General features: G+C 37.4%; 1 protein-coding gene across 2 annotated transcripts; it reads left to right on the top strand.

Annotated features, from left to right (window-relative positions):
• Window positions 1-63: 63 nt before the first annotated feature.
• LOC110445152 (prolactin regulatory element-binding protein-like) lies at window positions 64-23,593 on the top strand. Of its 2 annotated transcripts, XR_002462323.1 has the most exons (10): window positions 64-198; window positions 6,904-7,102; window positions 8,370-8,578; window positions 9,909-9,992; window positions 10,482-10,597; window positions 14,023-14,199; window positions 14,453-14,525; window positions 15,448-15,607; window positions 17,028-18,756; window positions 18,841-23,593. XR_002462323.1 is itself a non-coding variant. In XM_021489585.1 (9 exons), the coding sequence occupies exons 1-9, from the start codon at window positions 70-72 to the stop codon at window positions 17,111-17,113; spliced, it is 1,233 nt and encodes a 410-aa protein (XP_021345260.1). In that variant the 5' UTR covers window positions 64-69; the 3' UTR covers window positions 17,114-23,593. The 2 variants fall into 2 exon arrangements, 1 of the variants encoding a protein (XP_021345260.1); XM_021489585.1 differs by having other exon boundaries at window positions 17,028-23,593.
• Window positions 23,594-27,134: the final 3,541 nt, after the last annotated feature.

The following is a 27,134-nucleotide window of genomic DNA, read 5'->3' as shown; positions in this document are numbered from 1 at the left end:
TTCTCATTAGCTCAAACACAAAACTTCATTTTATTTTTTATATATCAATCCGGGGCAAATCGTGGCAAGATGGCCGACAAAGGTGGTTTGTTGGCAAGGTCCGAGTTTCCACTTTATGTTGTTAAATCTTTAGACGAAAGACATTTTCTTGTAGCTGGCGGTGGTGGGGCTGCAAAGACTGGTATTGCTAATGCAATTGTAAGTTTGATAAATTTGTCATGGAATAGATCATATTTCTTGTATCGGCTTACATGGTTCACAGCTGTCAACTGAATAACACAGGTGACAGGGGCCGGACGAATGAGAGAGTGAGGCTTGTGCAAGTCATAGTACCGACTTCGAGAGTGTCGTTGTATCAAGTTACAACGAACGGTATATCAGCAAAAGTCCCACATGTACTTGTTCGCTGGATAACCAGAACCATCCGGTAGTGAAATCAAAGCGGACGTTACACAGGTGTTTGAACAGCCATTGGGTTTGTCTCATTATCCGGCGTTAAAGAATACTTGAAATGCGGTTTTAAAGGCCGCACGCTACGTTATTTCGTTTTATAGGGTTTAATGTTTTTTTAACAGCTTATGTCATTTAAGCACGCGCCTCCATGTGTGTAGTGTACTACCATCAGGTCTGGGAAAACCACCAATTTGCGTATAATACGCAAACTCGCCTATTATACGCCAGTTGGAGTATGGATTTGTTACTAAAAATAATCCAAATCGCTTTAACAGTAACTTTTGCGATATATTATTAAAAATCGCATTAATTAACGGCAACGTAAATAATATTTTGCTAAAAGATGCTTACTGAAAGCGTTGGCTACTTAGAAACTTGTAATCTCGAACACTTTTCAGAGACCTCAGTCTTAAAACCGTCACTGGCGATTGCTGCGATAATTCAGTCCAAGGTGGAAAAACGAACTCGCTAATGTTACGTTTTTAGGATGCATATTGCAGTGTGGATTTTCATTGGTTGATCGATACATTGTCTAACAAATAAACCAAAAGGCGGAAAGACCATAAACCCGGACAGTATAGGCATAAAAAGTCGGACACCAATTAACTTTCTAAAATATTCCATTGAAATATGTGAATAAGACAAACTGCTGAATTGGTCTTAGTACTACATGTATCTTCACAACTTTATTAATACATCACACTACCATATATGGTTCAAGACGAGAAAATATTTCGAATAGCTCTCTGGAATTAAAGTTGTATATGAAATATTGCTATCATTCAGCATTTCCACCAAATAGTTTTGTATTCAGTGATATGTTTAAATGTGCACAATGAGTTTGAAGTAAACACGAAAGAAAAAACCCCAGAAAATTATAGGCATGTTTAAATATTGGTTTCTGGTCCTATTAACCGAGGATGAATATTTTTTCATGACAATCTGCACATCAACTCGTCGAAATAAAAAACAGAGCCTGCGAATGTCATATGTCATTTTAGGTAATCATTGCCAAACAAGTTATGCAATGTCGCTTCATGTTTTAGCGTTTTATTTTTAAATAGAAATTACTTAGAATGAAAAAATTCCTGAAAATGAACCACCATGACATTTTTTTGTGAAGAATAAGGAAACTGTCTAGATATATATGATCATTTTTTTTAAATATTGTTAAAAAACGTGTCTAAATTGGAATAGCGTCATGTTAGATCAGTACAACACTCAATTGTTCCGCGGATATGACAATACAAGGCGGAACTCTAACTTTATAAGATGTATATACTGCAAAGAAGGTGGCATGTTCAGTAAAACAAAATCCATTAAAATATGTACATTCCACATGTTGATTGTTACTATATAATCTTCATAATTGTAGTAATTCTACATCACAATTGCCACACCACTCGTATTATTTCACATTACATGGGTCTTTTTTTAAAATTTAATTTGTTCTGCACCCTTGCAACTTTTCTTCCTCTCTTTTTTGTCTTTCTTTTCCTGAACACTCTGTTTTTTCTTTACAATATTGTCACTTGTCAGGAGACGATGCGACGTGTTTCTTTTCCTTTTGTTTGTGGTTTCCTCTCTAACGACCTTTGGAGGAAGGAACATATGTTCTATTTCGGTGTTCCAAAATGTCTCTAAGGTTTCCTCCTCAGTGGGCGGAACACTTTCAACAAACAAGTCGAAAAGCACATCATGGCTTTTATCAGACAATGTTTGTTCAGCAACTATAAAAGGCGCGAGAAGGTTTAGTGTATTGGAATCTGCGGCCAACGTAGGGTCAGAAACTGGAGAGCATGCGGTAGATAAAGGAGTTATCGGAGTAGACGCTGTGTAGGGAAACGCTAATACGGGGGATGGGGTCGAGGCGGGAACCATCAGGTGGAATGTGTCAGGGAAGGTACTGGGGACAGAAACTATTGTGGAGGCAGTGTCGGGCTGTTGGCGGATGAAGTCGAGGCGGGAACAAGCACATGGGTTGTGTCGGGGGAAGGACTGGGGGCAGGAACTATTGTGGGGGCGGGGTCGGAGGATGAAGTCGAGGCGGGGACAAGCACATGGGGTGTGTTGGGGAAAGTACAGGGGACAGGAACTATTGTGGGGGCGGTGTGGGAGGATGAAGTCGAGGCGGGGACCAGCATATGGGTTGTGTCGGGGGAAGTACTGGGGACAGGAACTATTGCGGAGGCGGTGTCGGAGGATGAAGTCGAGGTGGGAACAAGCACATGGGTTGTGTTGGGGGAAGTACTGGGGACAGGAACTATTGTGGGGGCGGGGTCGGAGGATGAAGTCGAGGCGGGAACCACCATATGGGTTGTGTCGGGGGAAGTACTGGGGGCAGGAACTATTGTGGGGGCGGGGTCGGAGGATGAAGTCGAGGCGGGGACCAGCATATGGGTTGTGTCGGGGAAAGAACTGGGGACAGGAACTATTGTGGGGGCGGTGTGGGAGGATGAAGTCGAGGCGGGGACCAGCATATGGGGTGTGTCGGGGGAAGTACTGGGGACAGGAACTATTGCAGAGGCGGTGTCGGAGGATGAAGTCGAGGGGGGAACAAACACATGGGTTGTGTCGGGGAAAGTACTGGGGACAGGAACTATTGTGGAGGCGGTGTCAGAGGATGAAGTTGAGGCGGGAACAAGCACATGGGTTGTGTCAGGGAAAGTACTGGGGACAGGAACTATTGTGGGAATACGTCGGAAAACCACTGCTCCCCAATTTTGTCTGCTATACATCCATTTTCTTGCCACGCCCATTTTGTACCGGTGGGTGCTGCGCTTGTATTGAACCCATGGACAGAGGCAAAGGTTTTCACCTTGGCCATAATGGTGATGTTTGTCCTGTTATTTGTCGTCCTCCCCACAACATTACGCGCGCCCTTTTCTGCTATTACTCGCACAGGGGTGTGTTCAAAATTGCACCCGGTTTCGTCGCAATTCCAAATTTGGGCGGGTCGGTTCTTTATGTTGAGTTGATCCAGTACATTGCCTTAATCGTTCATGTACTTCTGTACACCCACCGGGTTGAGCATTGAAGCTCAGGCAGAAGCCAACTTTTCCGGTTTCCTAATGGTCAATTCAGGGTGTCTTTTTTTTAAGCCCTTCCCACCACTGTTTTGAAGGTGTAGCTTTTTTAAACACCGTTAAAAACGTCTAAAACGCTTGCACAGATCACCGGTTCTCACCAGCAGTTGTTTCCTACTTATTCCAATTCCTTGCCGGGACGCCTCTTTCACAGTTTCAACATTTTTATTCTCTATAGCCTCTGGAAGGGCAGGTTTTTGTCCAGGTGAGCATCTATGGCAGATTTTTCTGTAATTCTGTCATACAGGGTAGATTTTGGGACGCCAAATGTTCCCGCTGCCTTCCTAATAGACATGGTCCCGCTCTTCACAGAATTACAGCATGTTCTAAATTCGACCTATCATATTTGAGCTCTGGTCCCCTTCTGTGTTTTGTTTTATTTTTCCTTGGCATCTAAAAAATTAAATAAAAATTGATATAAAAATCATTTAGATTGTGCTCGTCACTTATCATTCACCAAAATTGTATATATATGTTCTGTATAATCTACATATATACAATGTATATTATAGATGAACAATGCATATGATATATATATATATATGTTTATTGGATGATCCATTATGTTTCCATTTTTAAAACTGTCAAATTAACAACTATATACCTTCAGCATTGTTTAACCTCTGGTCTAGAAGTGTGTCCGAAATTAAATGACCAAATATCAATTGTGTCATTTAAACTCGGACAGTGTATTTTGTATTTTTTTCTTATATTTTGTACATATTTTTTTTTTTTATGTGTCAGAATAATAAATAAAAACATATTTAACCAAAAAATCACATACTACAAATATAATGCCCTTAAAACTTGCCTTCTTTCACTCCTGGAATTCCTTACACTTAATACGTTAACCTTGAAATTTCCCGGGATGAAGACTCTGTATCACATGGGTGTCTGGAAAAAATCAGATTTTACCGGCATCCGTTCCGTTTTCTAGTATCGCCTTCTTTCGATTTCGTTTCCGGTTTTGTCAAAGTCACACAAATGATTAAATCAGTGACGAAAAACAACAAACGCTAGAAATAATTGAAAGGAAACAGTGCTTTAATGCAAAACGTCCGAGTTTATATCCTTGTCCGAGATTAAAAGGATTACCCCTTACTCTACCGGAAGTATTGCATCTATTTTTGGTATTTTCCCACATGCAAATAAAGTTTATTTTTGCATTTGTAAGATGTTTCATAACTAATTAAATGCAACTTGGACAAACAATTTGAAAAAGTTAAGCTTAAAGTGATTTTGGCTATTTTCAGTAACAAATCCATACCCCAATTGGCGTATCATAGGCAAACTTGCGTATTATACTCAAGTTAGTGGTTTTCCCCGACCTGACCATGTGCACATAAGTGTATGTTAGTATGAGTTTCCTCTATACCTGACACAAGACTTTTTTACAGAGAGGTGTCTGGTGTGGGACCAGAGTGCACTACTATATGAAATGTGCATGGAATTCCCCGACACTGTTCGGTATCGGAGAGTTTTGAGGTGCTGACAACAAAAATCTACTATGACAACACATATCTTACATATATTGATAAATGGGTTATGTATTGATCCAAATCTGCCCTTATTATCACCAACAGCTGCTACATTCCGTCAGTAGAGTCCTCGGTTTTCAATCGTTAAAAATTTCCCACCTGAGCAATGCCATTTTATATTTCATGGGAGTGACTTATCAACAAACAGTACTGATGCGGACCGAAAAAAGAAAAATATTATTCTGGTTTAGAAGATTTCCAACATTTCGATTTCCAAAATTTTGTTGATAAGTCACTCCCTGACCTACCAAATGGAGTCGCTTAGGTGGGAAATTTTGAGCATGGTGAATTTGCCTCCTTGCGATCGAGCAGATCTTATGTAGAATTTATAGTGTTACCTCACTGAAATATCATGCCAAAGGAACCCAGCACAGTATTCCATCCTGTCACATTATACTGAAGATGGGTAAAGCAGTGGCTGCAATTTCCCTTAATGCTGAGTGTTGAGCAGGGAATATAAAGATATCTTGATGTCTTCTCTCTACTTCCTAATATCCTTTTTTTTTAGTGCCTCGCTTGGTAAGACCTAACTTTTGACGTTAGTGCAGGACTGAGTGTTCTCCCAAGTGGGGTGATATATGATAAAGTTATCAACATTTTATGTCAATAGATCAAAATACTTCCATAATGATTCCACTTACCAGGAAGTTTGTTTATTATCATATTTGTTAGATTATGTCAATAAACAAAACAAAGATAAAAGAAAATTTCCTGTTCAATACCATGAACAGTGTTATCATGTCAATAGAAGTGTCTAATAGACATTTATGTAGAACTGTATTTAAGAAGTAATATCAAAAACAAAATAATGCAAAAAACAAAAAAATCCAGAAGGATGTCCTTGTTAAACAAGGTAAGAACAAAAAGCAAGAATTAGACAAAGAAAAAAAATCACAAAAAGTTATATATTTTACTTTCAGTAGTTGAATAATTTACAAAAAACACACCTAGTGAAATGCTTCCATTTTTTATCATCTAGGGATCCTATTAATGAATAGAATTGCTGTGTAATCCTATGTACAATTAAAATCTGCCACACAGGTTTTTTTGTATGTACTGTTCCTCCAGGAAGTAGGATTGACCAAATTGTTTATTTTTGAGAGACAGATATCCATTGAAACTTGTATTAAACGATATATTGCATGTATGGAATTCTTCTCATGCTGTCCTTCTATGTTTGAGGTAATATCGCAGTGTACAGGGAAAAATATTCAGCTTACTTAAAAAAAAATACATTATAGAATGAAAACACATAAATTTCGTTGTAGCTTTTGTTGCCAAAAAGGGTGTATTTCTGGAAACATGACTGTTCTTATTACAGGCACAATGAAACATTAGTGCTCAAATTCACACATCAGACCTGTGTATTTCACAAAATGTACAACTGATAGGCCATTGTTAAATGGATCACAGGTGTGGATGTATTTTCCTGATAAAAAAAATGCATTGTAAATTACAAGTTATATGTGTGAGTAAAACAGTGGTATGTTTTGTCAAATCTACAAGATACTTGTAGACATTTCTACTATAATGGTCACACTACCTATTAATGTAAGTACAGCTCATGTTTCATTCATTGATCACAAATAAGATTTTACTGATGTTTGTGACCCTGTATCTGTGATCTGTAAGGTGACCTTTGTTAAAATGTGTACGATAGAAAAATACAAAATATTCAAATGGTCAAAAGATTGTTGTTAAGAGTCCACAAATTAAAGCATCTTTTTACTTTGAACAGTGTCCTGATTCTTGACTAGTTTCTGTCATTGATAGAAGTGTAGGTTTGCACACAACTGATTTTGTGACTTCAATTAAAATGTTTACAGGAGGTGTATGAGGTGGAGCTTCAGGATGGCAAACTACAAGCGGTCAGTATCTGTAGACACGACACGGGGTCACAGGCCATCATGAACGGCTCCAACGTCTATGATGGAAGGAACCATCAGTTTGCAGCAGGACTTGATGATGAATGTCATGTTTATTCACTGAAATACAAAGTTGTTTCTCCAAAGAAAAAACCTTCAGGTATGAAACAGTCCACTTTGTATAAATTACCTGTTTATAGTTCTTAACTTGGATGTTACTATTTTGCAGTGGTTTTAATATTGTGAAAGTCACATTTATACATATGTAAGTTCATCTGTAGTGATTGATAGCTGAAATGTATGAATTTCTGCCCATCTTAACTAAGGATACCAGCACTTACATTTACTACAAAATGCAGTTAATTATTTTGTCATTTCAGTATATTGTTGTGTTACCTGTAAAGGTAGTATGTAGAGATTACTTTGTCTATTGTCACACTTCGTCAGTTATTTTGTCATTTCATTATATTGTTATGTTACCTGTAAAGGTGATATGTAGAGATTACTTTGTCTATCGTCACACTTCGTCAGTTATTTTGTCATTTCATTATATTGTTGTGTTACCTGTAAAGGTAGTATGTAGAGATTACTTTGTCTATCGTCACACTTCGTCAGTTATTTTGTCATTTCATTATATTGTTGTGTTACCTGTAAAGGTGATATGTAGAGATTACTTTTTCTATCGTCACACTTTGTCAGTTATTTTGTCATTTCAGTATATTGTTGTGTTACCTGTAAAGGTGATATGTAGAGATTACTTTGTCTATCGTCACACTTCGTCAGTTATTTTGTCATTTCATTATATTGTTGTGTTACCTGTAAAGGTGATATGTAGAGATGACATTGTCTAATGTCACACTTCGTCAGCATACTCATACAATAACTTCCAGGTGTCATCTGGATCTTTCAGGAGTTAACAGCAATTTCATTAATCTGTAGAGGGTGCTATAAGAATAACTTGTAGCTAGCTAGACGGTGGTTGTACACAGACTAGTGTTTTAAGGGTCCCTGTCTCGTTGCACTGTGTTTTTTTCTCTGTATATACAGTAACTTAATGTCGTTTTAGATATAACTGTGGTAGAGATTGGCCCGGGACACTTCCATTGACCAGGTAGCTCAGTCGGTTAGAGTGATACTATATCAATCTGAAGTTCAAGGTTCAAATCCCAGCCTAGCTCCGCTAAAATATTTACACTGGGAACAAAGTTGTTTATCATATAATTGTTTATTTTATCTAATTATTTTTTATTGAAGTCCTGCAAGGTATGATTTTCTTTTCATAAATGAGTTATCAAAGTTATGGTGAAATCAAAAAAGTGGTATGGGGATCCTTAGTTTTATTAATCTAAAACAAATGTAGCATCTTAACTAAAATTATTGAAATGACATCATCTTGACTTCATGACATGTTTTCTTTTTATTCACAGAAGATGGAAATTTACGAAAAAGGAAAGGAGATACCTCTGATGATACTCCAAACAGCACTGGAAAGCAAATCATGTTTGAAATTGACAAAATCAAAAGTACTAAGACAGATTTCAATAAAGACAGCAGCTTTCAAAAGGTTGCCCAGATCAGTCCAAAACGAAGTCTTATAGCTACAGGAGGTACTGATGGTTACCTCAGGGTGTGGAAGGTAAATGTATACATTTACTGAGTACCTTAATATAATGCATATGAATTATTCATTATTGTTTGTTTATATATCCAGAAATAATATTTCTAGGGAAAAAACCAGATACATGCATATGGCCTGTGTCTGACACTTGGGGTAGTCTTAATTGTCCCTGAGATTTGCTGTAGGCTTGTGTGTGTGGCTTGTGGTAATTCTGTGTCTGAGAACTTGTGGTAGTCCTGTGTGTGTGACTTGCAGTAATTCTGTGTCTGAGAACTTGTGGTAGTCCCGTGTGTGTGACTTGTGGTAGTTCTGTGTCTGAGAACTTGTGGTAGTCCTGTGTGTGTGACTTGCAGTAATTCTGTGTCTGAGAACTTGTGGTAGTCCTGTGTTTGTGACTTGCGGTAGTTCTGTGTCTGAGAATTTGTGGTAGCCCTGTGTGTGTGACTTGTGATAATTCTGTGTCTGAGAATTTGTGGTAGTCCTGTGTGTGTGACTTGTGGTAATCTTGTGTGTGTGACTTGTGGTAATCCTATGTCTGATATTTGTGGTAAACCTATGTCTGATACTTGTGGTAATCCTGTGTCGTGGACTTGTTGTAGTCTTGTGTCCGAGACTTTTGGTATACTGTGGTAATCCTGTGTCTGGGACTTGTGGTAATCCTGTGTCTGGGACTTGTGGTAATCCTGTATCTGGGACTTGTGGTAATCCTATGTCTGACACTTGTGGTAATCCTATGTCTAGGGCTTGATGTAGTCTTGTGTGACCTTTAGTAGACCTGTGTCTGGGACTTGTGGTAATCCTGTGTATGTAAGTAAATTTTGGTAGTCTTGTGTCTGAGACTTGATGTAGACTTGTGTCTGACACTTTTGGTATTCTTGTGTCTGAGATTGTTGGCAGTCTAGTGTCTAAGACTTTTGGTATTCTTGTGTCTGAGATTGTTGGCAGTCTAGTGTCTGAGACTTTTGGTAGACTTACTTATTCATAGTTTGAATTTATACTTGTCCTGTGTCCAGGACTTGTATGTGTGTGTGTGGTAATCCTGTTGACGGGACCTGTGGTTGTTCTGTGTACCAGACTTGCGGTAGATGTACATCTGAAATCTGTCATAGTCATTTGTCTAAGAATAATGGTAGTCAGGTATCTGAGACTTATGGTAAATTGTGTATCTGACTTGTGGATTTTTACATCTCTGTAAGAAAATATTATTTCGGTAAATTTCATTTCAGAAAAGTTTTATAAAATAAAGTAAAATATTTGATTGTAACATTTTTCTTTTTATGTACCTTACTACATTAGTTAATGCAGACATAACACATTCTTTTGCTTATTGATATTTCTCTTTCTTCAGTTTCCAGAATTGGAAAAATTGTACGAAGTTCATGGCCACAAAAATGATATAGATGATATTGATATTAGTCCACAAGGAGACAAGGTAAGATGTTGTGTGGTTTGTCTGTGTAATACAAGTACTGTTACATGCTAATCTTGTAGATAAATTCCAGTAACAATTCAGGAAAAGAAATACATACCAAAAGCATTTTAGGTAATCTGAGACTTTTGTTTTATTTCTTTAGATATGATAACTTATAAAGACACAGACACAAAATATTGAAAGCATGCATATTATATATGTTATATACTTGTTATATATATTTCTAGGGAAGTAGAGAATATTGTTCTTTGTGTTGACTGTCCTAATATGTATTATAAAGCTAGGCCATTATAGATTGGTTTAAATTTCTTCCTATAATGGAAAATAATTAATAAGGTTCAGATGTGATCGGCTAATGCTTGTCCTGAAAGTATTCTTCTAAAAATGCTTAGCTCAAAAAATAAGATATTTTAAGTGGGAAGCCTAAGTTATTATATTTTGTTCATTACCTGGTATGTAGTATGATGCTTATCATTTCCTGTCTGACAGATAGTGACAGTGTCCAGAGACCATTGTGCCTGTGTGTGGAACTCTAAAGATGGCAGCAAGATCACCAATCTCAAGTGGCCTCTACAGGCAGACGAACACAGATACAGGTGTTGTAGGTAAGTACACATATCAATTTTAGAGCATTCCTGTGACCTTGAAGTGACAGATGTGACTCCTAAAAATGGATTGCTTTCAGACCAATACCCATAGGTCATATATATTATCCCTCCAACAAACAAAGTTTGGGGAGGTACATGTATAGAGGAATTGCCCCGTCCGTCTGTCTGAACTTTGTAAGTTCAAGTCCTCTTAAATTATATGTTGGATTTGTTTGTAACTTGACATAGCGAAAGAACATCACATGCAGATATGCGTGAAGAAAGATATTTGTAATTTGACTATTTTTTCTAGTTTGAAGTAACTTGATTGCCCCTAACCCTAGCAAACCTCCACATATGCAATATGGATTCAAGCAAAGTGTTCCCTAAGAAAAAAACAATTTAAATATTTGACACATTTGACCTCTGTGATTATGAATATTGATGGACATAATATATCCTTCACAACAGCAAAGTATAAACTAAATATCATGATGGACAAAACCTAAGTTGACACTGAATGGACAGACACTGAGTGCCACTTTTGTGTATAGCTTAAACACTCTGTGTGCAAGCTGTTGAGCTATTGTATAGCTTACAAACTCTGTGTGCAAGTGAAGCTATTGTATAGCTTACAAACTCTGTGTGCAAGTCAAGCTATTGTATAGCTTAAACACTCTTTGTGCAAGTCAAGCTATTGTATAGCTTACAAACTCTTTGTGCAAGTCAAGCTATTGTATAGCTTACAAACTCTTTGTGCAAGTCAAGCTATTGTATAGCTTACAAACTCTTTGTGCAAGTCAAGCTATTGTATAGCTTACAAACTCTTTGTGCAAGTCAAGCTATTGTATAGCTTACAAACTCTTTGTGCAAGTCAAGCTATTGTATAGCTTACAAACTCTTTGTGCAAGTCAAGCTATTGTATAGCTTACAAACTCTTTGTGCAAGTCAAGCTATTGTATAGCTTACAAACTCTTTGTGCAAGTCAAGCTATTGTATAGCTTACAAACTCTTTGTGCAAGTCAAGCTATTGTATAGCTTACAAACTCTTTGTGCAAGTCAAGCTATTGTATAGCTTACAAACTCTTTGTGCAAGTCAAGCTATTGTATAGCTTACAAACTCTTTGTGCAAGTCAAGCTATTGTATAGCTTACAAACTCTTTGTGCAAGTCAAGCTATTGTATAGCTTACAAACTCTTTGTGCAAGTCAAGCTATTGTATAGCTTACAAACTCTTTGTGCAAGTCAAGCTATTGTATAGCTTACAAACTCTTTGTGCAAGTCAAGCTATTGTATAGCTTACAAACTCTTTGTGCAAGTCAAGCTATTGTATAGCTTACAAACTCTTTGTGCAAGTCAAGCTATTGTATAGCTTACAAACTCTTTGTGCAAGTCAAGCTATTGTATAGCTTACAAACTCTTTGTGCAAGTCAAGCTATTGTATAGCTTACAAACTCTTTGTGCAAGTCAAGCTATTGTATAGCTTACAAACTCTTTGTGCAAGTCAAGCTATTGTATAGCTTACAAACTCTTTGTGCAAGTCAAGCTATTGTATAGCTTACAAACTCTTTGTGCAAGTCAAGCTATTGTATAGCTTACAAACTCTTTGTGCAAGTCAAGCTATTGTATAGCTTACAAACTCTTTGTGCAAGTCAAGCTATTGTATAGCTTACAAACTCTTTGTGCAAGTCAAGCTATTGTATAGCTTACAAACTCTTTGTGCAAGTCAAGCTATTGTATAGCTTACAAACTCTTTGTGCAAGTCAAGCTATTGTATAGCTTACAAACTCTTTGTGCAAGTCAAGCTATTGTATAGCTTACAAACTCTTTGTGCAAGTCAAGCTATTGTATAGCTTACAAACTCTTTGTGCAAGTCAAGCTATTGTATAGCTTACAAACTCTTTGTGCAAGTCAAGCTATTGTATAGCTTACAAACTCTTTGTGCAAGTCAAGCTATTGTATAGCTTACAAACTCTTTGTGCAAGTCAAGCTATTGTATAGCTTACAAACTCTTTGTGCAAGTCAAGCTATTGTATAGCTTACAAACTCTTTGTGCAAGTCAAGCTATTGTATAGCTTACAAACTCTTTGTGCAAGTCAAGCTATTGTATAGCTTACAAACTCTTTGTGCAAGTCAAGCTATTGTATAGCTTACAAACTCTTTGTGCAAGTCAAGCTATTGTATAGCTTACAAACTCTTTGTGCAAGTCAAGCTATTGTATAGCTTACAAACTCTTTGTGCAAGTCAAGCTATTGTATAGCTTACAAACTCTTTGTGCAAGTCAAGCTATTGTATAGCTTACAAACTCTTTGTGCAAGTCAAGCTATTGTATAGCTTACAAACTCTTTGTGCAAGTCAAGCTATTGTATAGCTTACAAACTCTTTGTGCAAGTCAAGCTATTGTATAGCTTACAAACTCTTTGTGCAAGTCAAGCTATTGTATAGCTTACAAACTCTTTGTGCAAGTCAAGCTATTGTATAGCTTACAAACTCTTTGTGCAAGTCAAGCTATTGTATAGCTTACAAACTCTTTGTGCAAGTCAAGCTATTGTATAGCTTACAAACTCTTTGTGCAAGTCAAGCTATTGTATAGCTTACAAACTCTTTGTGCAAGTCAAGCTATTGTATAGCTTACAAACTCTTTGTGCAAGTCAAGCTATTGTATAGCTTACAAACTCTTTGTGCAAGTCAAGCTATTGTATAGCTTACAAACTCTTTGTGCAAGTCAAGCTATTGTATAGCTTACAAACTCTTTGTGCAAGTCAAGCTATTGTATAGCTTACAAACTCTTTGTGCAAGTCAAGCTATTGTATAGCTTACAAACTCTTTGTGCAAGTCAAGCTATTGTATAGCTTACAAACTCTTTGTGCAAGTCAAGCTATTGTATAGCTTACAAACTCTTTGTGCAAGTCAAGCTATTGTATAGCTTACAAACTCTTTGTGCAAGTCAAGCTATTGTATAGCTTACAAACTCTTTGTGCAAGTCAAGCTATTGTATAGCTTACAAACTCTTTGTGCAAGTCAAGCTATTGTATAGCTTACAAACTCTTTGTGCAAGTCAAGCTATTGTATAGCTTACAAACTCTTTGTGCAAGTCAAGCTATTGTATAGCTTACAAACTCTTTGTGCAAGTCAAGATATTGTGTAGCTTACAAACTCTTTTTGCAAGTCAAGCTATTGTATAGCTTACAAACTCTTTGTGCAAGTCAAGCTATTGTATAGCTTACAATCTCTGTGTGCAAGTCAAGCTATTGTAAAGCTTACAAACTCTGTGTGTGCAAGTCAAGCTATTGTATAGTTAACAAACTCTTTGTGCAAGTCAAACTATTGGTTAACTTACAAACTCTCAAATTGAAAGGGCAACTTGAGATATGTCACTGGTTATCGAGTGAAGATTCATCATGATAATGATTTCTTGCTTATTTGTTTGTTTCTATTCCTCAGATATGGTCTGATAGAAGGAAAAAAGGACAAATTTAACCTCTACACCATCAGTATACCTAACAAACGATCTGCGCAGAAACCCCTTCCTTGTTTTTTAACAATGTGGTGCAGTGAGAAATTTACACCAAAACGTATGGTCACTGCTGGAACAGAGGTCCTGTCATGTCTGGCAGTGAGGTATTTACATTCATATTTCATTATTATATACATCTGTGTATTCAGAAATAGTTTTAAACAAAAAAAATTGAAGGCTAGTAAACTGATACTTTATACTTGTTTCATGATAGACACTTGTATAAAATCATCTATGGCGTCTCAAAAGGTAGATCCCTTTTTGAAAAATATGTTCCAAGTTTTTCAGGTCTGCTTCAATTTTTGGACAAAGAAATGTTATTTGTATAAGATGTCTGTATTATGAACTGTTTTACAGTGATGACGGTGTGTACCTGGCGGTAGGAACAATATCAGGAAGTGTGGCTGTGTATATATCCTTTAGTCTACAGGTACGTATAATTTCAAATATTTGATTAGGATTAATCAAAGTTTTAATCGACATCTTGAATGCTATTTTAGTTTTAGTCTAAAATGTACATTGTAAAATATAAATTCTTACAGAAAACTTCCCCAAAACTCTATGCATTATACCACTTTTAATGTTTTCATATGAAACACTGCCCATTTAAAATTATTCGTCAGGTATTTAAAAGTATGGTTAGAAATAAATGATTACTTGTTACATCCCAAAATGTTGTCTGAAAATTGTTTAAGTAAACTAATAATGAATTGTAAATTTTGAATGATGTGATCTAGAGTAGCAGGGTTGCCAAGGGTACATTCGCGTATCCGGTTGAAACGGTTGAACTTGTTAAGAAAACGACAGGTACAGATCTGAACCGAGGCTGACCTCAGGAAAATTTGGCATGTGTAGATTGAGGGGTCCAGACGTACCTGACTGAAACTAAAATGCTGACTATTGCCAGTTTTCGCTATTTCTTTCTAGAACAAATTCAGTGGACGAATGAAAGAATGACATAATATTCTCAATACATTGTTTTTTATTCTCCGAAACTGTGCATTTTCAGCTCTGCTTATAGAACGGTCCAAGTTCATTTATTGTAGAACATTTCTGTGCCACATGTACCGTTTCAACCGGGATACGCGAATGTAGCTCAAGTCTCATGGCATGAGACAAAATCTCACGCTGATATGTCAGTAGAGGTATTGCTCCATATGCAAATAGTGTGAACGTGTAACTTGTTGGGTTATCTCCCTTTGATCATCCATTGTTCTGGTCTGTAATCAGATGCGTCCTTTTGGATATCACGCTGATTGCTGATATTAATTATCCATATTCTGTGTCATTTTGTTTTCCATATTCATGGTATAGATTAGATTACATTTCTGTACTGGTTGTGTTTCTTACAGAAATTGTATTATAAGAAAGAGGCCCACAGTATATTTGTGACAGGAGTAGAATTCATGCCAAGTTCCGAGGGAACGCGAGAAGTGACAGGAAACCAGGACTTTACCTTATTAAGTATATCGGCTGATAACACTATCCGCATGCATCAAGTAGCAGCCAGAAGTAAGTATTGGTGATAATCTATGGATACATATTTAGGGGTTTTCAATTTCATATAGAATATAGCCTGCAGGTAGATTTTGACAAATAATACCAGCCCAAACCATATTTTCATGGGACATACTGAAAATTGTCACAAGTACATTCACATAAAATCTACTTACCCTGTATCTCAAACATCGGGCAAATAGAATTGTACACCCCCTGGGATAATCAGGATGACTATCCATTTTCGATTAATAATTTTGGTGTGGAGCATTTGAAATTAACACATGTCAATGGTTTCGTCCACTTCTAGCAATCTCATATTGTAGACAAAAATCGAGAATTGTTGCTTTAATTAAGTAAAAATTTGGTTTCAAAATTACTGTGCCACAGTGAGTGTCTTTTTAGCCCACCATCATCTGTTGGTGGGCTATTCAAATCACCCTGCGTCCGTGGTCCTTCCTTAAACAATTCTTGTTATCAGTATTTCTCAAGAAGTACCAGAGGGATCTTTCTCAAATTTTATATGTATGTTACCCTTGGTCCTTAGCTGTGCAGGGCAACCTTTGAGACTGATCGGATAAACAACATTGCCGACAGGCAGCCAACTTGGATTTTGATAGTGAAAGTTTGTTATCGCTATTTCTCAAGAAGTACCAGAGGGATCTTTCTTAAATTTTATAAGAAGGTTCCCCTTGGTCCTTAGCTGTGCAGGGCAACTTTTGAGACTGATCGGATAAACAACATTGCCGACAGGCAGCCAACTTGAATTTTGATAGTGAAAGTTTGTTATCGCTATTTCTCAAGAAGTACCAGAGGGATCTTTCTTAAATTTTATATGTAAGTTCCCCTTGATCCCTCGTTGTGTATGTTATATTTTGAGACTGATCATAAAAAAAAAATGGATTAAAAGAAGAACTAAACAGATCTTTCTCATATTGCAATGATCGATTCTATTTCCTTCACATTAAGTACTGTACTAGAAAATATGTGAAATGACAAACTCACTTTGAAGGTTGGCTTTCATACACAACAGTATTAAGTTTAGATCAATAGTTACCTCAAGGTGCATTTACTGTTAACATGACTCGATCAAACAGATTAGAGGAAAGAAGAGAAAAGATCGAACTGACAAAGAACTAATGAAGATGGTACAAAGGTGGGCGCCAAGATCCCCCTGGGATCTCTTGTTAATTTGTATATTTGTTGGACAATCTCCCGTAGTTAATTGCAAGTAACAGATTCTGTTTCTCTTTGATTTCAGATTCAAAAACATTTTTGTGCTGTTGGAAATAAATGATACTGTATGATTGACCTTGTCACTGTGTCTTTATCTTAGATATGTACATACACAGCTTTTCTAGTGGTATTAGCTGGTGTTTAGTCAGGGATGGGTTTTCTTGGCAATTATTTATAATTTGATTCTTTTACTTTTCAGACTCCTACAGTGTGCTACTGATTGTATTGGGTGCTTTACTGATTGTAATCTTGCTGTTCATGTTGCTCGGTGAGTACGGCATCTGAGGAAAAATGATCTTCGTATTTAAAACCCCAAGAAAATCCTTGAAGTCACTGAAGGCCGGCGTAACTAAAGGCAGCTAGTAACCTGTAACCACAGGGCTGTGGAACTCGTGTAGTACTCCTGTAATTCTGGAGCATGATTTGGTGTTGGTTTTATTACTGGTTGACATGTTGGTATATTTTTTTTAAGAAAAAACCTTTTGATGTTTAAAGGAAGAAATTATAATGTAACTGGTATAATTATTATAATTAGTGCAATCACTTTTTAAGAAAATATGTTTGTTGTGTAAAAGAGAAAAAAAATTGGTAATATTACTGGTATATAATGATTAATGCAATGAAGATTTAGAAGGGGGGTAATGTTATTGATCTGGTGATGTTTAACAGTAGGATACAGGGAGTAAACAGATGGTGGTTTGTGACCAGTGTCACACAGCCTGTAGGTTACAGGGTGTAGGTAACAGGGAACATACTGTCTGGTGATGTTTACCAGTAGGATACAGGGAGTAAACAGATGACTGACTGTTGACAAGTGACATATACCTGGGTACACAGACTGTTGATTTGCAGAAATATACAAGTGTCCTAAATATTACTGGAATCCAACATCTACTCCACGGCCGTACAGCAAGGATCTAGCAAAAGATGTGCAATATGTTTTGTTAAAGGTGGTGTGCTGTTTAAACCCAAGTTTTCATTCCATTGTGTTTGACTGATCTAGGTGATATGTATTGTTGTGAAATTTAACGTTCTGTCCATACCATCTTAAGATTTTTTGTTACATTTCTTAAATAACATCAGGCCTGAATATGTTAAATGTTTTTATTGCTTCCTTGAATGTCCTGATAGGATTCAACTGAAAAATTGAAAATTAAAATGACAAATAAAAAATTTGAACACTTTGACTGATGTTAAAATTACAAAAGGTCGATAAACATCAAATCAGGTGGTTATTTGTTCTACAATTTATTTAGCAATGAATAAGATTATGTTTTAAATTTCCATTTTACAAGCAATTTGGATCAGTGTATAAAACTACATTGTTTATGGAAGCTATGAGACAGGAGGTCATGAAGCCATGAAGGGTGTGAAGATATTGATGGTAGTGTATTTAACAATGGTTTTTGTCACTACATTGTTTATAGAAGCTATGAGACAGGAGGTCATGAAGCCATGAAGGGTGTGAAGATATTGATGGTAGTGTATTTAACAATGGTTTTTGTCACTACATTGTATATGGGGTGAAAGATGTCATTGATGTGATACCAATGACACAAAATGTGCTTTAGTTGAAGGTGAAATGAATGATTGTGTAAACTGAGTCAGACATATTGTAATCTATTAAAAAGGATACAATATAAAATGGCTAGAAATACTGTTTTCTGTATGGTTTAGAAATATAGTTTGTTTAATTTACTCTATCCCCACTCATCCCCTCTGCCTTCCCCCACTCCCTATGTGGCTGTCCAGGGAGTTAGGTCTCCAACCAAGGGAGTTAGTCCACCATTCCAGGGTGTTAGGTCTCCAACCAAGGGAGTTAGTCCTCCATTCCAGGGTGTTAGGTCTCCAACCAAGAGAGTAAGTCCTCCATTCCAGGGTGTTAGGTCTCCAACCAAGGGAGTTGGTCCTACATTCCAGGGTGTTAGGTCTCCAACCAAGGGAGTTAGTCCTCCATTCCAGGGTGTAAGGTCTCCAATCAAGGGAGTTGGTCCTACATTCCAGGGTGTTAGGGAGTTTGTTTGAGCAAATTTCCTTCAGCTGTTTCTGTAATTTAACAGAAATGACTGCGCCATTCACATGTGAGGGCGGAGACTGTATTCAATGTTAAATCCTCAGTCAGTTAGTTTATCACTTGAGACATCAGTGCAGACAATAGCGAGAGCATAGTTTCCACTTACAATGTTGCTTTTTTTTTTTAGATGTTTGAGCATTTCGTATCGGTAAGTTGATGGATTTCAGGATTCATCTTTACCACGAGTAATATACCTGGGCTTGGGGAACTAGAAACATTCTATATCCCTGAAGCCTATGATTTAATATATAATAATGTATATAGCTTATTCTATTTATTAGGGATTTGGGGTAGCAATATCTATGTTGTAAAATTAGAATTAAATTAACATGAAAATATGAACTGTTTGACATCATTTTAACAAGTGCTGTAAGATACAGTAACAAGTTTTGGATGGTAATTGCTGAAAGGTAACATCATATTAACATGTGGGCTTGGTTGATGATTCCTGCTTATGGCGTTACCACACATTCAGCTTATTTTATGTCTAAAGGATGTTTTTATAATAGATAAACTGAAAAAATGTACATGATCTGTACTCCTTTTTCCGATGAAAACATATATTTCTTATTGAAAAAGGTTAAGATAGCAGGGGGACAGGATTACCTGGGTAGCTGATTGGTTAGGGGATGGTTTAGATAGCAGGGTTACTGGATTACCTGAGTAGCTGATTGGTTAGGGGATGGTTTAGATAGCAGGGGGACTGGATTCCCTGGGTAGCTGATTGGTTAGGGGGTGGTTTAGATAGTAGGGGGACTGGATTGCCTTGGTAGCTGATTGGTTAGGGGGTGGTTTAGATAGTAGGGGGACTGGATTACCTTGGTAGCTGATTGGTAAGGGGGTGGTTTAGATAGTAGGGGGACTGGATTACCTGGGTAGCTGATTGGTTAGGGGGTGGTTTAGATAGTAGGGGGACTGGATTACCTGGGTAGCTGATTGGTTAGGGGATGGTTTAGATAGTAGGGGGACCGGATTACCTTGGTAGCTGATTGGTAAGGGGGTGGTTTAGATAGTAGGGGGACTGGATTACCTTGGTAGCTGATTGGTTAGGGGGTGGTTTAGATAGTAGGGGGACTGGATTACCTGGGTAGCTGATTGGTTAGGGGATGGTTTAGATAGTAGGGGGACTGGATTACCTGGGTAGCTGATTGGTTAGGGGATGGTTTAGATAGTAGGGGGACTGGATTACCTGGGTAGCTGATTGGTTAGGGGATGGTTTAGATAGTAGGGGGACTGGATTACCTGGGTAGCTGATTGGTTAGGGGATGGTTTAGATAGTAGGGGGACTGGATTACCTGGGTAGCTGATTGGTTAGGGGATGGTTTAGATAGTAGGGGGACTGGATTACCTGGGTAGCTGATTGGTTAGGGGATGGTTTAGATAGTAGGGGGACTGGATTACCTGGGTAGCTGATTGGTTAGGGGATGGTTTAGATAGTAGGGGGACTGGATTACCTGGGTAGCTGATTGGTTAGGGGATGGTTTAGATAGTAGGGGGACTGGATTACCTGGGTAGCTGATTGGTTAGGGGATGGTTTAGATAGTAGGGGGACTGGATTACCTGGGTAGCTGATTGGTTAGGGGATGGTTTAGATAGTAGGGGGACTGGATTACCTGGGTAGCTGATTGGTTAGGGGATGGTTTAGATAGTAGGGGGACTGGATTACCTGGGTAGCTGATTGGTTAGGGGATGGTTTAGATAGTAGGGGGACTGGATTACCTGGGTAGCTGATTGGTTAGGGGATGGTTTAGATAGTAGGGGGACTGGATTACATGGGTAGCTGATTGGTTAGGGGATGGTTTAGATAGTAGGGGGACTGGATTACCTGGGTAGCTGATTGGTTAGGGGATGTTCACATTGATAATTAATCCTATTCGTGGGTGCTACGAACCAGGATATATGTAAACCATAAATACTCTACAGGGTCCTTTTATCTTCACAAATCATGCCGTAATTATATGAAAGCGCACTTATTAATCTAAATAATACATGTAGAACTAGATATGTAGATTAATCATTGCATTTTGGTATATCGGTAACGTTTATCTTACACACTTGTTTTAAATTATATACTATAGAAATAGTACTAAACTCAGCCTAGGATTTCAGGGACGTTCACAATCACACAGGCTGTTCTTTTGATATTTTACATATAAAATATAATCTGTCTTATGCTGTGAATTTTCAGAACACTTACCCAATTTTATTCTTAAAAGTCAAAGATTGATTTATTTTTGACTGAAATCTAGATTGTCATCAGACTCTACTATGATTTACTTCTGCTATTTTTATTTTTATTTTAATAGAGTTTCTACAATATTTTCTGACTTGAGTAGTAAGGGTGAAGATTTGATAATAGTAATAGTCTGTGTGACTTTATGAGTGAACTATATGCATTTGTATAGTGGATATTTGGATTGTTGTTTATCATTGAGCATTTGGTTTAAGTTTCCAGATTTGAGAGTGTTTCATCATCTGTCCATAATTAAAAAAAAATGTCAAACAATTGTCACATGTAAATGATCTCAGCGTATATATGTATAGGTAGCCAATGTATTATAAGTTCTTACACAACAAAGCTTTATAAAAAAAAGATCCGTTTTACATTTGTAATGATGTGACCTTTACTGCTTTATTGTAACCCTCGGTTAACGTATAAATCTTGACTTCATATAGTTTAGTGGAGTTACAAATGATATGCGATATAAAATGTGTCTTTATTTTAAATCAACCTATTTCTAGGAAAATCCACTTTGCTGGTCAGAGTAAAAAGTGTCTTTGTAATAATAAATTAAATCATAGCTGTTTATATATATAGGTAGTGACCTAGTTTTGCATTAATGTGAAAGTAAGAATTGTAAATGTGAAAGCTAACCCTTAACAGTCATTTGTGCATCAAGTTTTTATCTTGCATTTGGGGAAAGGAGAAAAATATCAAAACATTTGTAGACCAATTTCCTTCTGTTGAAGCATGCCCACTCCTGTTGATGGTACATATGTAGTACATGTATATTATGATATTTAAAATGGGCACAGAAATTACCCGTAATATTTTTTAAGTGGAGCAAACTTGGTCATAAAAACAAGTTAAATTAACTTGGTTTTATGATCAAGTTAGTTCTTTCAAGATTGAAAAGATTAAAAAGTTTGATATAAAAGGTTTAAAATTTGTTTTGTTCCGCTTGATATATTGTATATATTGTTTTAACTGATGATATTTGCTTTTAAAACATTCTCTATGAAAGCGACGCTGAAAACAGGCAAGTTTTCCCCTGTAATACATGTTCTGTGTATGGTGTCCTGAATGTTGAATGAAAAATATTTTAAATGAGATGTACCGGTAATCTGTTACAATGCTTTTACCAGAATGTCTGGACGAAGTTATACTTTGTGAAAAAAATATGTTACTCATTTGATGAAGTAGATACTATGTTGCATTTTTTTTGTATATTTCCATATTTCAAAGAAAATAACTTGAATATTGTAATTTATTTTAGTTTTATTTGAACCTAATCGGAAAGGCAAACGGCATGCTTATTATGTGTCGGTGAAGGTGAATGTATTATAACTTTGTAGTTCAGCAGAACTGAAATACGATATCTGGAATGTTACAGAAAACGAGCTTTTCATGTCTTCTTTAAACTTAAGTTTTATCAAAGGTACACAAATCAACTGATTATTTATTTTCCCTTATGAGCCATTTTTGGTTCCTGGGCATCAATATTATCTTATTATATATTTTTTTAAGAAAAAGTTTGTGATCCCAATGACTTTAATAAAAAAAACAACAGAAAGAGGCAATTTTATGGCCTACAGAAGTTTGAAAATTGATTTTAAGATTTCTTTTTGAAAATTTGATTTTAAGAAATTGTTTCAATCGCCAGTCTTCAGTCTAACTTGGGGATCACAAAGATGTATGACTGTTTCTGTTGTATTGGGTGCCTGAGCAGTGTACAGGTACTGAGCAGTGTACAGGTACTGAGCAGTGTACAGGTGCCTGAGCAGTGTACAGGTGACTGAGCAGTGTAAAGGTGAGATTTAAATCCTAGGAGGATAACTGATTTGAATGATGTTGAAATTCTGTCTGTCGTGCGTCTGTGATACCGGTTTTAGGGATATTATTAGTATTTGTACTTTTATATGTTATCTATTTTCATTGTTATTATATCATGCTATTCATTTATCATGGTGAACTCCTCATATTATTAATTTTATTAATTTCATCACCAGGAATCCTCAGATTTAAAGGATAACTGTAGCAGGAAAGAGAGTAGTGTGCTTCCTCTGGGGATTAAAACAGCAGCCCCCAACTTCTCAGTCCGCTGCTTTCTATAATAGGAAGCTAGAAGACGATTGCAATTGTATAAATGCCAATGACCATATCGTGTATGTAATGTTGGTCTCACAGAAATTGTTTACAAATGACTCGGTGTTATTTAAGTAGATACCTGGTATGATCACATATTTCATGGTACAATAATGGAAAGGTGGCATATTCCAAATTTTATTTTTCAGTTCTGATGATATAACTGAGTATACATCTAGACCATGTGATGTTTATTCTGTGGTAAATCTCTCCAGTTTTGTAGTACTGGTTCACCAATTCTGTCATGATCACTGCCAATCTTATATGATGTCACAGATAATTATGTGCAACATGTGCTATGGAGATAAATCATTACGTAAACAAATCAGTTTTGATGTTGTTATTGTAAATTCGACATGTGATGGTGCTTCTTCAATCTTCTGTTTACGTAGCAAACCTGTGACCCTGAAAGCAGATGAAGGGCTGTACAGATCTGTTCAAAATAATGACCTTGACTTATCATTGCGTCGCCTGCAACACGAGGCGACATATAGGTATTACTTTGTCGGTTGCGTCGTCCGAAACAAGGTTTCTGTGCGTTTTTGGTGGAGCAATGCTCCTTTTTTTGCCAAATAAGGGCATTGTGTAGTAAATGCAAGAACTTTTTTTATTTTTTAATCAATTCTTTTCAAATTTTGTATGGTAATGCTAGAAGCATAATGTTCAACATATATTACGAGTTTCAACTTTCTGTGTTTTGGCATATCTGTTTACGCGATAACTCCAGCCAAAACACTTTTATTACTAAAAGTGCTGAGCAGGCGACACATCCACTCCCATGAAATTCTTGCTTTCAAGGACATCAGGGTTTAAAGCTTAGCAAATTCGTTTACAGAAGTAGGATGCCTAGAGTTATAGGACCTGTATACAGCCTACACAATCCTACAGGTCATCGTGTGGACACGGAATATCAGTCGTTGATAAAACTATAACGAGCTGAATTTTTGCATGGATATAAGGAAATTGTCAACATTTTCCTATAAAAGTCTAAATGAGAATATAAGATACCATAACTTCAATATCATCGTATCACTTTGTGTCTGAAAATGTGTGTGATAGCGTCGGCATAATAAAAATATATAAAACATAATAAAATCTGCTACTTCTATATATTATATGGATATAACATGGTACCAAACAAACCTGTCGTAAATTACTAGTAATAGATGAATTGATTGTAATTAGACGGGACTTAGGTAGAGGGAACAACTTCATCAGATATAATCACTGAGAGAGGGGACATAATCACAGAGAGAGGGGACATAATCGCAGAGAGAGGGGACATAATCACTGAGAGAGGGGACATAATCACTGAGAGAGGGGACATAATCACAGAGAGAGGGGACATAATCACGGAGAGAGGGAACAACTTCAGCAGACATAATCACGGAGAGAGGGAACAACTTCAGATAAAATCGTGGAGAGAGGGGGCAACTTCATCAGATATAATCACAGAGAGGGAACAACCTCATCAGATATAATCACGGAGAGAGGGGACATAATCACAGAGAGGGGATATAATCACGGAGAGAGGGAACAACTTCATCAGATATAATCGCGGAGAGAGGGGACATAATCACAGAGAGGGGATAAAATCACGGAGAGAGGGAACAACTTCATCAGACATAATCACGGAGAGAGGGAAGAACTTCATCAGATATAATCACTGAGAGAGGGGACATAATTACGGACAGAGGGGACAACTTCATCAGATATAATCACGGCGAGAGCGGACAACTTCATCAGATATAATCCCGGAGAGTTCCACTCAGGTTTATCATAACTCGTGACCATATGACAAGATTCTGTAGCGGAGAGAGGGGACAACTTCATCAGATATAATCACGGATCACGGAGAGAGGGAACAACTTCAGATAAAATTGTGGAGAGAGGGGACAACTTTATCAGATATTATCACTGAGAGAGGGGACATAATCACGGAGAGAGGGAACAACTTCATGAGATATAATCACGGAGAGGGAACAACTTCATCAGATATAATCTCGGAGAGAGGGAACAACTTCATCAGATATAATCATGGAGAGAGGGAACAACTTCATCAGATATAAGCACGGAGAGAGGGGACATAATCACGGAGAGAGGGGACAACTTCATCAGATAGGACATAATCACAGAGAGAGGGGACATAATCACGGAGAGAGGGAACAACTTCATCAGACATAATCACGGAGAGAGGGAACAACTTCAGATAAAATTGTGGAGAGAGGGGACAACTTTATCAGATACTATCACTGAGAGAGGGGACATAATCACGGAGAGAGGGGACAACTTCATCAGATAGGACATAATCACAGAGAGAGGGGACATAATCGCAGAGAGAGGGGACATAATCACTGAGAGAGGGGACATAATCACGGAGAGAGGGGACATAATCACGGAGAAAGGGGACATAATCACGGAGAGAGGGGACATAATCACGGAGAAAGGGGACATAATCACGGAGAGAGGGGACATAATCACCGAGAGGGGATATAATCACGGAGAGAGGGAACACCTTCATCAGATATAATCACGGAGAGGGAACAACTTCATCAGATATAATCATGGAGAGAGGGAACAACTTCATCAGATAGAATCACATAGAGAGGGTACATAATCACGGAGAGAGGGGACAACTTCATCAGATATAATCACTGAGAGGGGGGATAACTTCATTAGATATAATCACTGAGAGGGGGGATAACTTCATCAGATATAATCACTGAGAGGGGGGATAACTTCATTAGATATAATCACTGAGAGGGGGGATAACTTCATTAGATATAATCACTGAGAGGGGGGATAACTTCATCAGATATAATCACTGAGAGAGGGAACAACTTCATCAGATATAAGCACGGAGAGAGGGGACAACTTCATCAGATAGGACATAATCACAGAGAGAGGGGACATAATAACGGAGAGAGGGAACAACTTCAGCAGACATAATCACGGAGAGAGGGAACAACTTCATGAGATATAATCACGGAGAGGGAACAACTTCATCAGATATAATCAAGGAGAGAGGGAAAAACTTCATAAGATATAATCATGGAGAGAGGGAACAACTTCATCAGATAGAATCACGGAGAGAGGGGACATAATCACAGAGACGGGATATAATCACGGAGAGAGGGAACAACTTCATGAGATATAATCACGGAGAGGGAACAACTTCATCAGATATAATCAAGGAGAGAGGGAAAAACTTCATAAGATATAATCATGGAGAGAGGGAACAACTTCATCAGATAGAATCACATAGAGAGGGTACATAATCACGGAGAGAGGGGACAACTTCATCAGATTTAATCACGGAGAGAGGGAACAACTTCATCAGACATAATCACGGAGAGAGGGAAGAACTTCATCAGATATAATCACGGAGAGAGCGGACAACTTCATCAGATATAATCACTGAGAGAGGGACATAATCATGGAGAGAGGGGACAACTTCATCAGATATAATCACTGAGAGAGGGGACATAATCACTGAGAGAGGGGACATAATCACAGAGAGAGGAGACAACTTTATCAGACATAATCACGGAGAGAGGGGACAACTTCATCAGATTTAATCACGGAGAGAGGGAACAACTTCATCAGATTTAATCACGGAGAGAGGGAACAACTTCATCAGACATAATCACGGAGAGAGGGAAGAACTTCATCAGATATAATCACTGAGAGAGGGGATAACTTCATCAGATATAATCACTGAGAGAGGGGATAACTTCATCAGATATAATCACTGAGAGAGGGAACAACTTCATCAGACATAATCACGGAGAGAGGGAAGAACTTCATCAGATATAATCACGGAGAGAGCGGACAACTTCATCAGATATAATCACGGAGAGTTCCAC

Source organism: Mizuhopecten yessoensis, unplaced genomic scaffold (genome assembly GCF_002113885.1).
Source record: "Mizuhopecten yessoensis strain PY_sf001 unplaced genomic scaffold, ASM211388v2 scaffold2091, whole genome shotgun sequence".
Classification (NCBI taxonomy): domain Eukaryota; kingdom Metazoa; phylum Mollusca; class Bivalvia; order Pectinida; family Pectinidae; genus Mizuhopecten; species Mizuhopecten yessoensis.
Note: the sequence above shows the minus strand (reverse complement) of the source record. Positions and strands in the feature narration are given on the sequence as shown.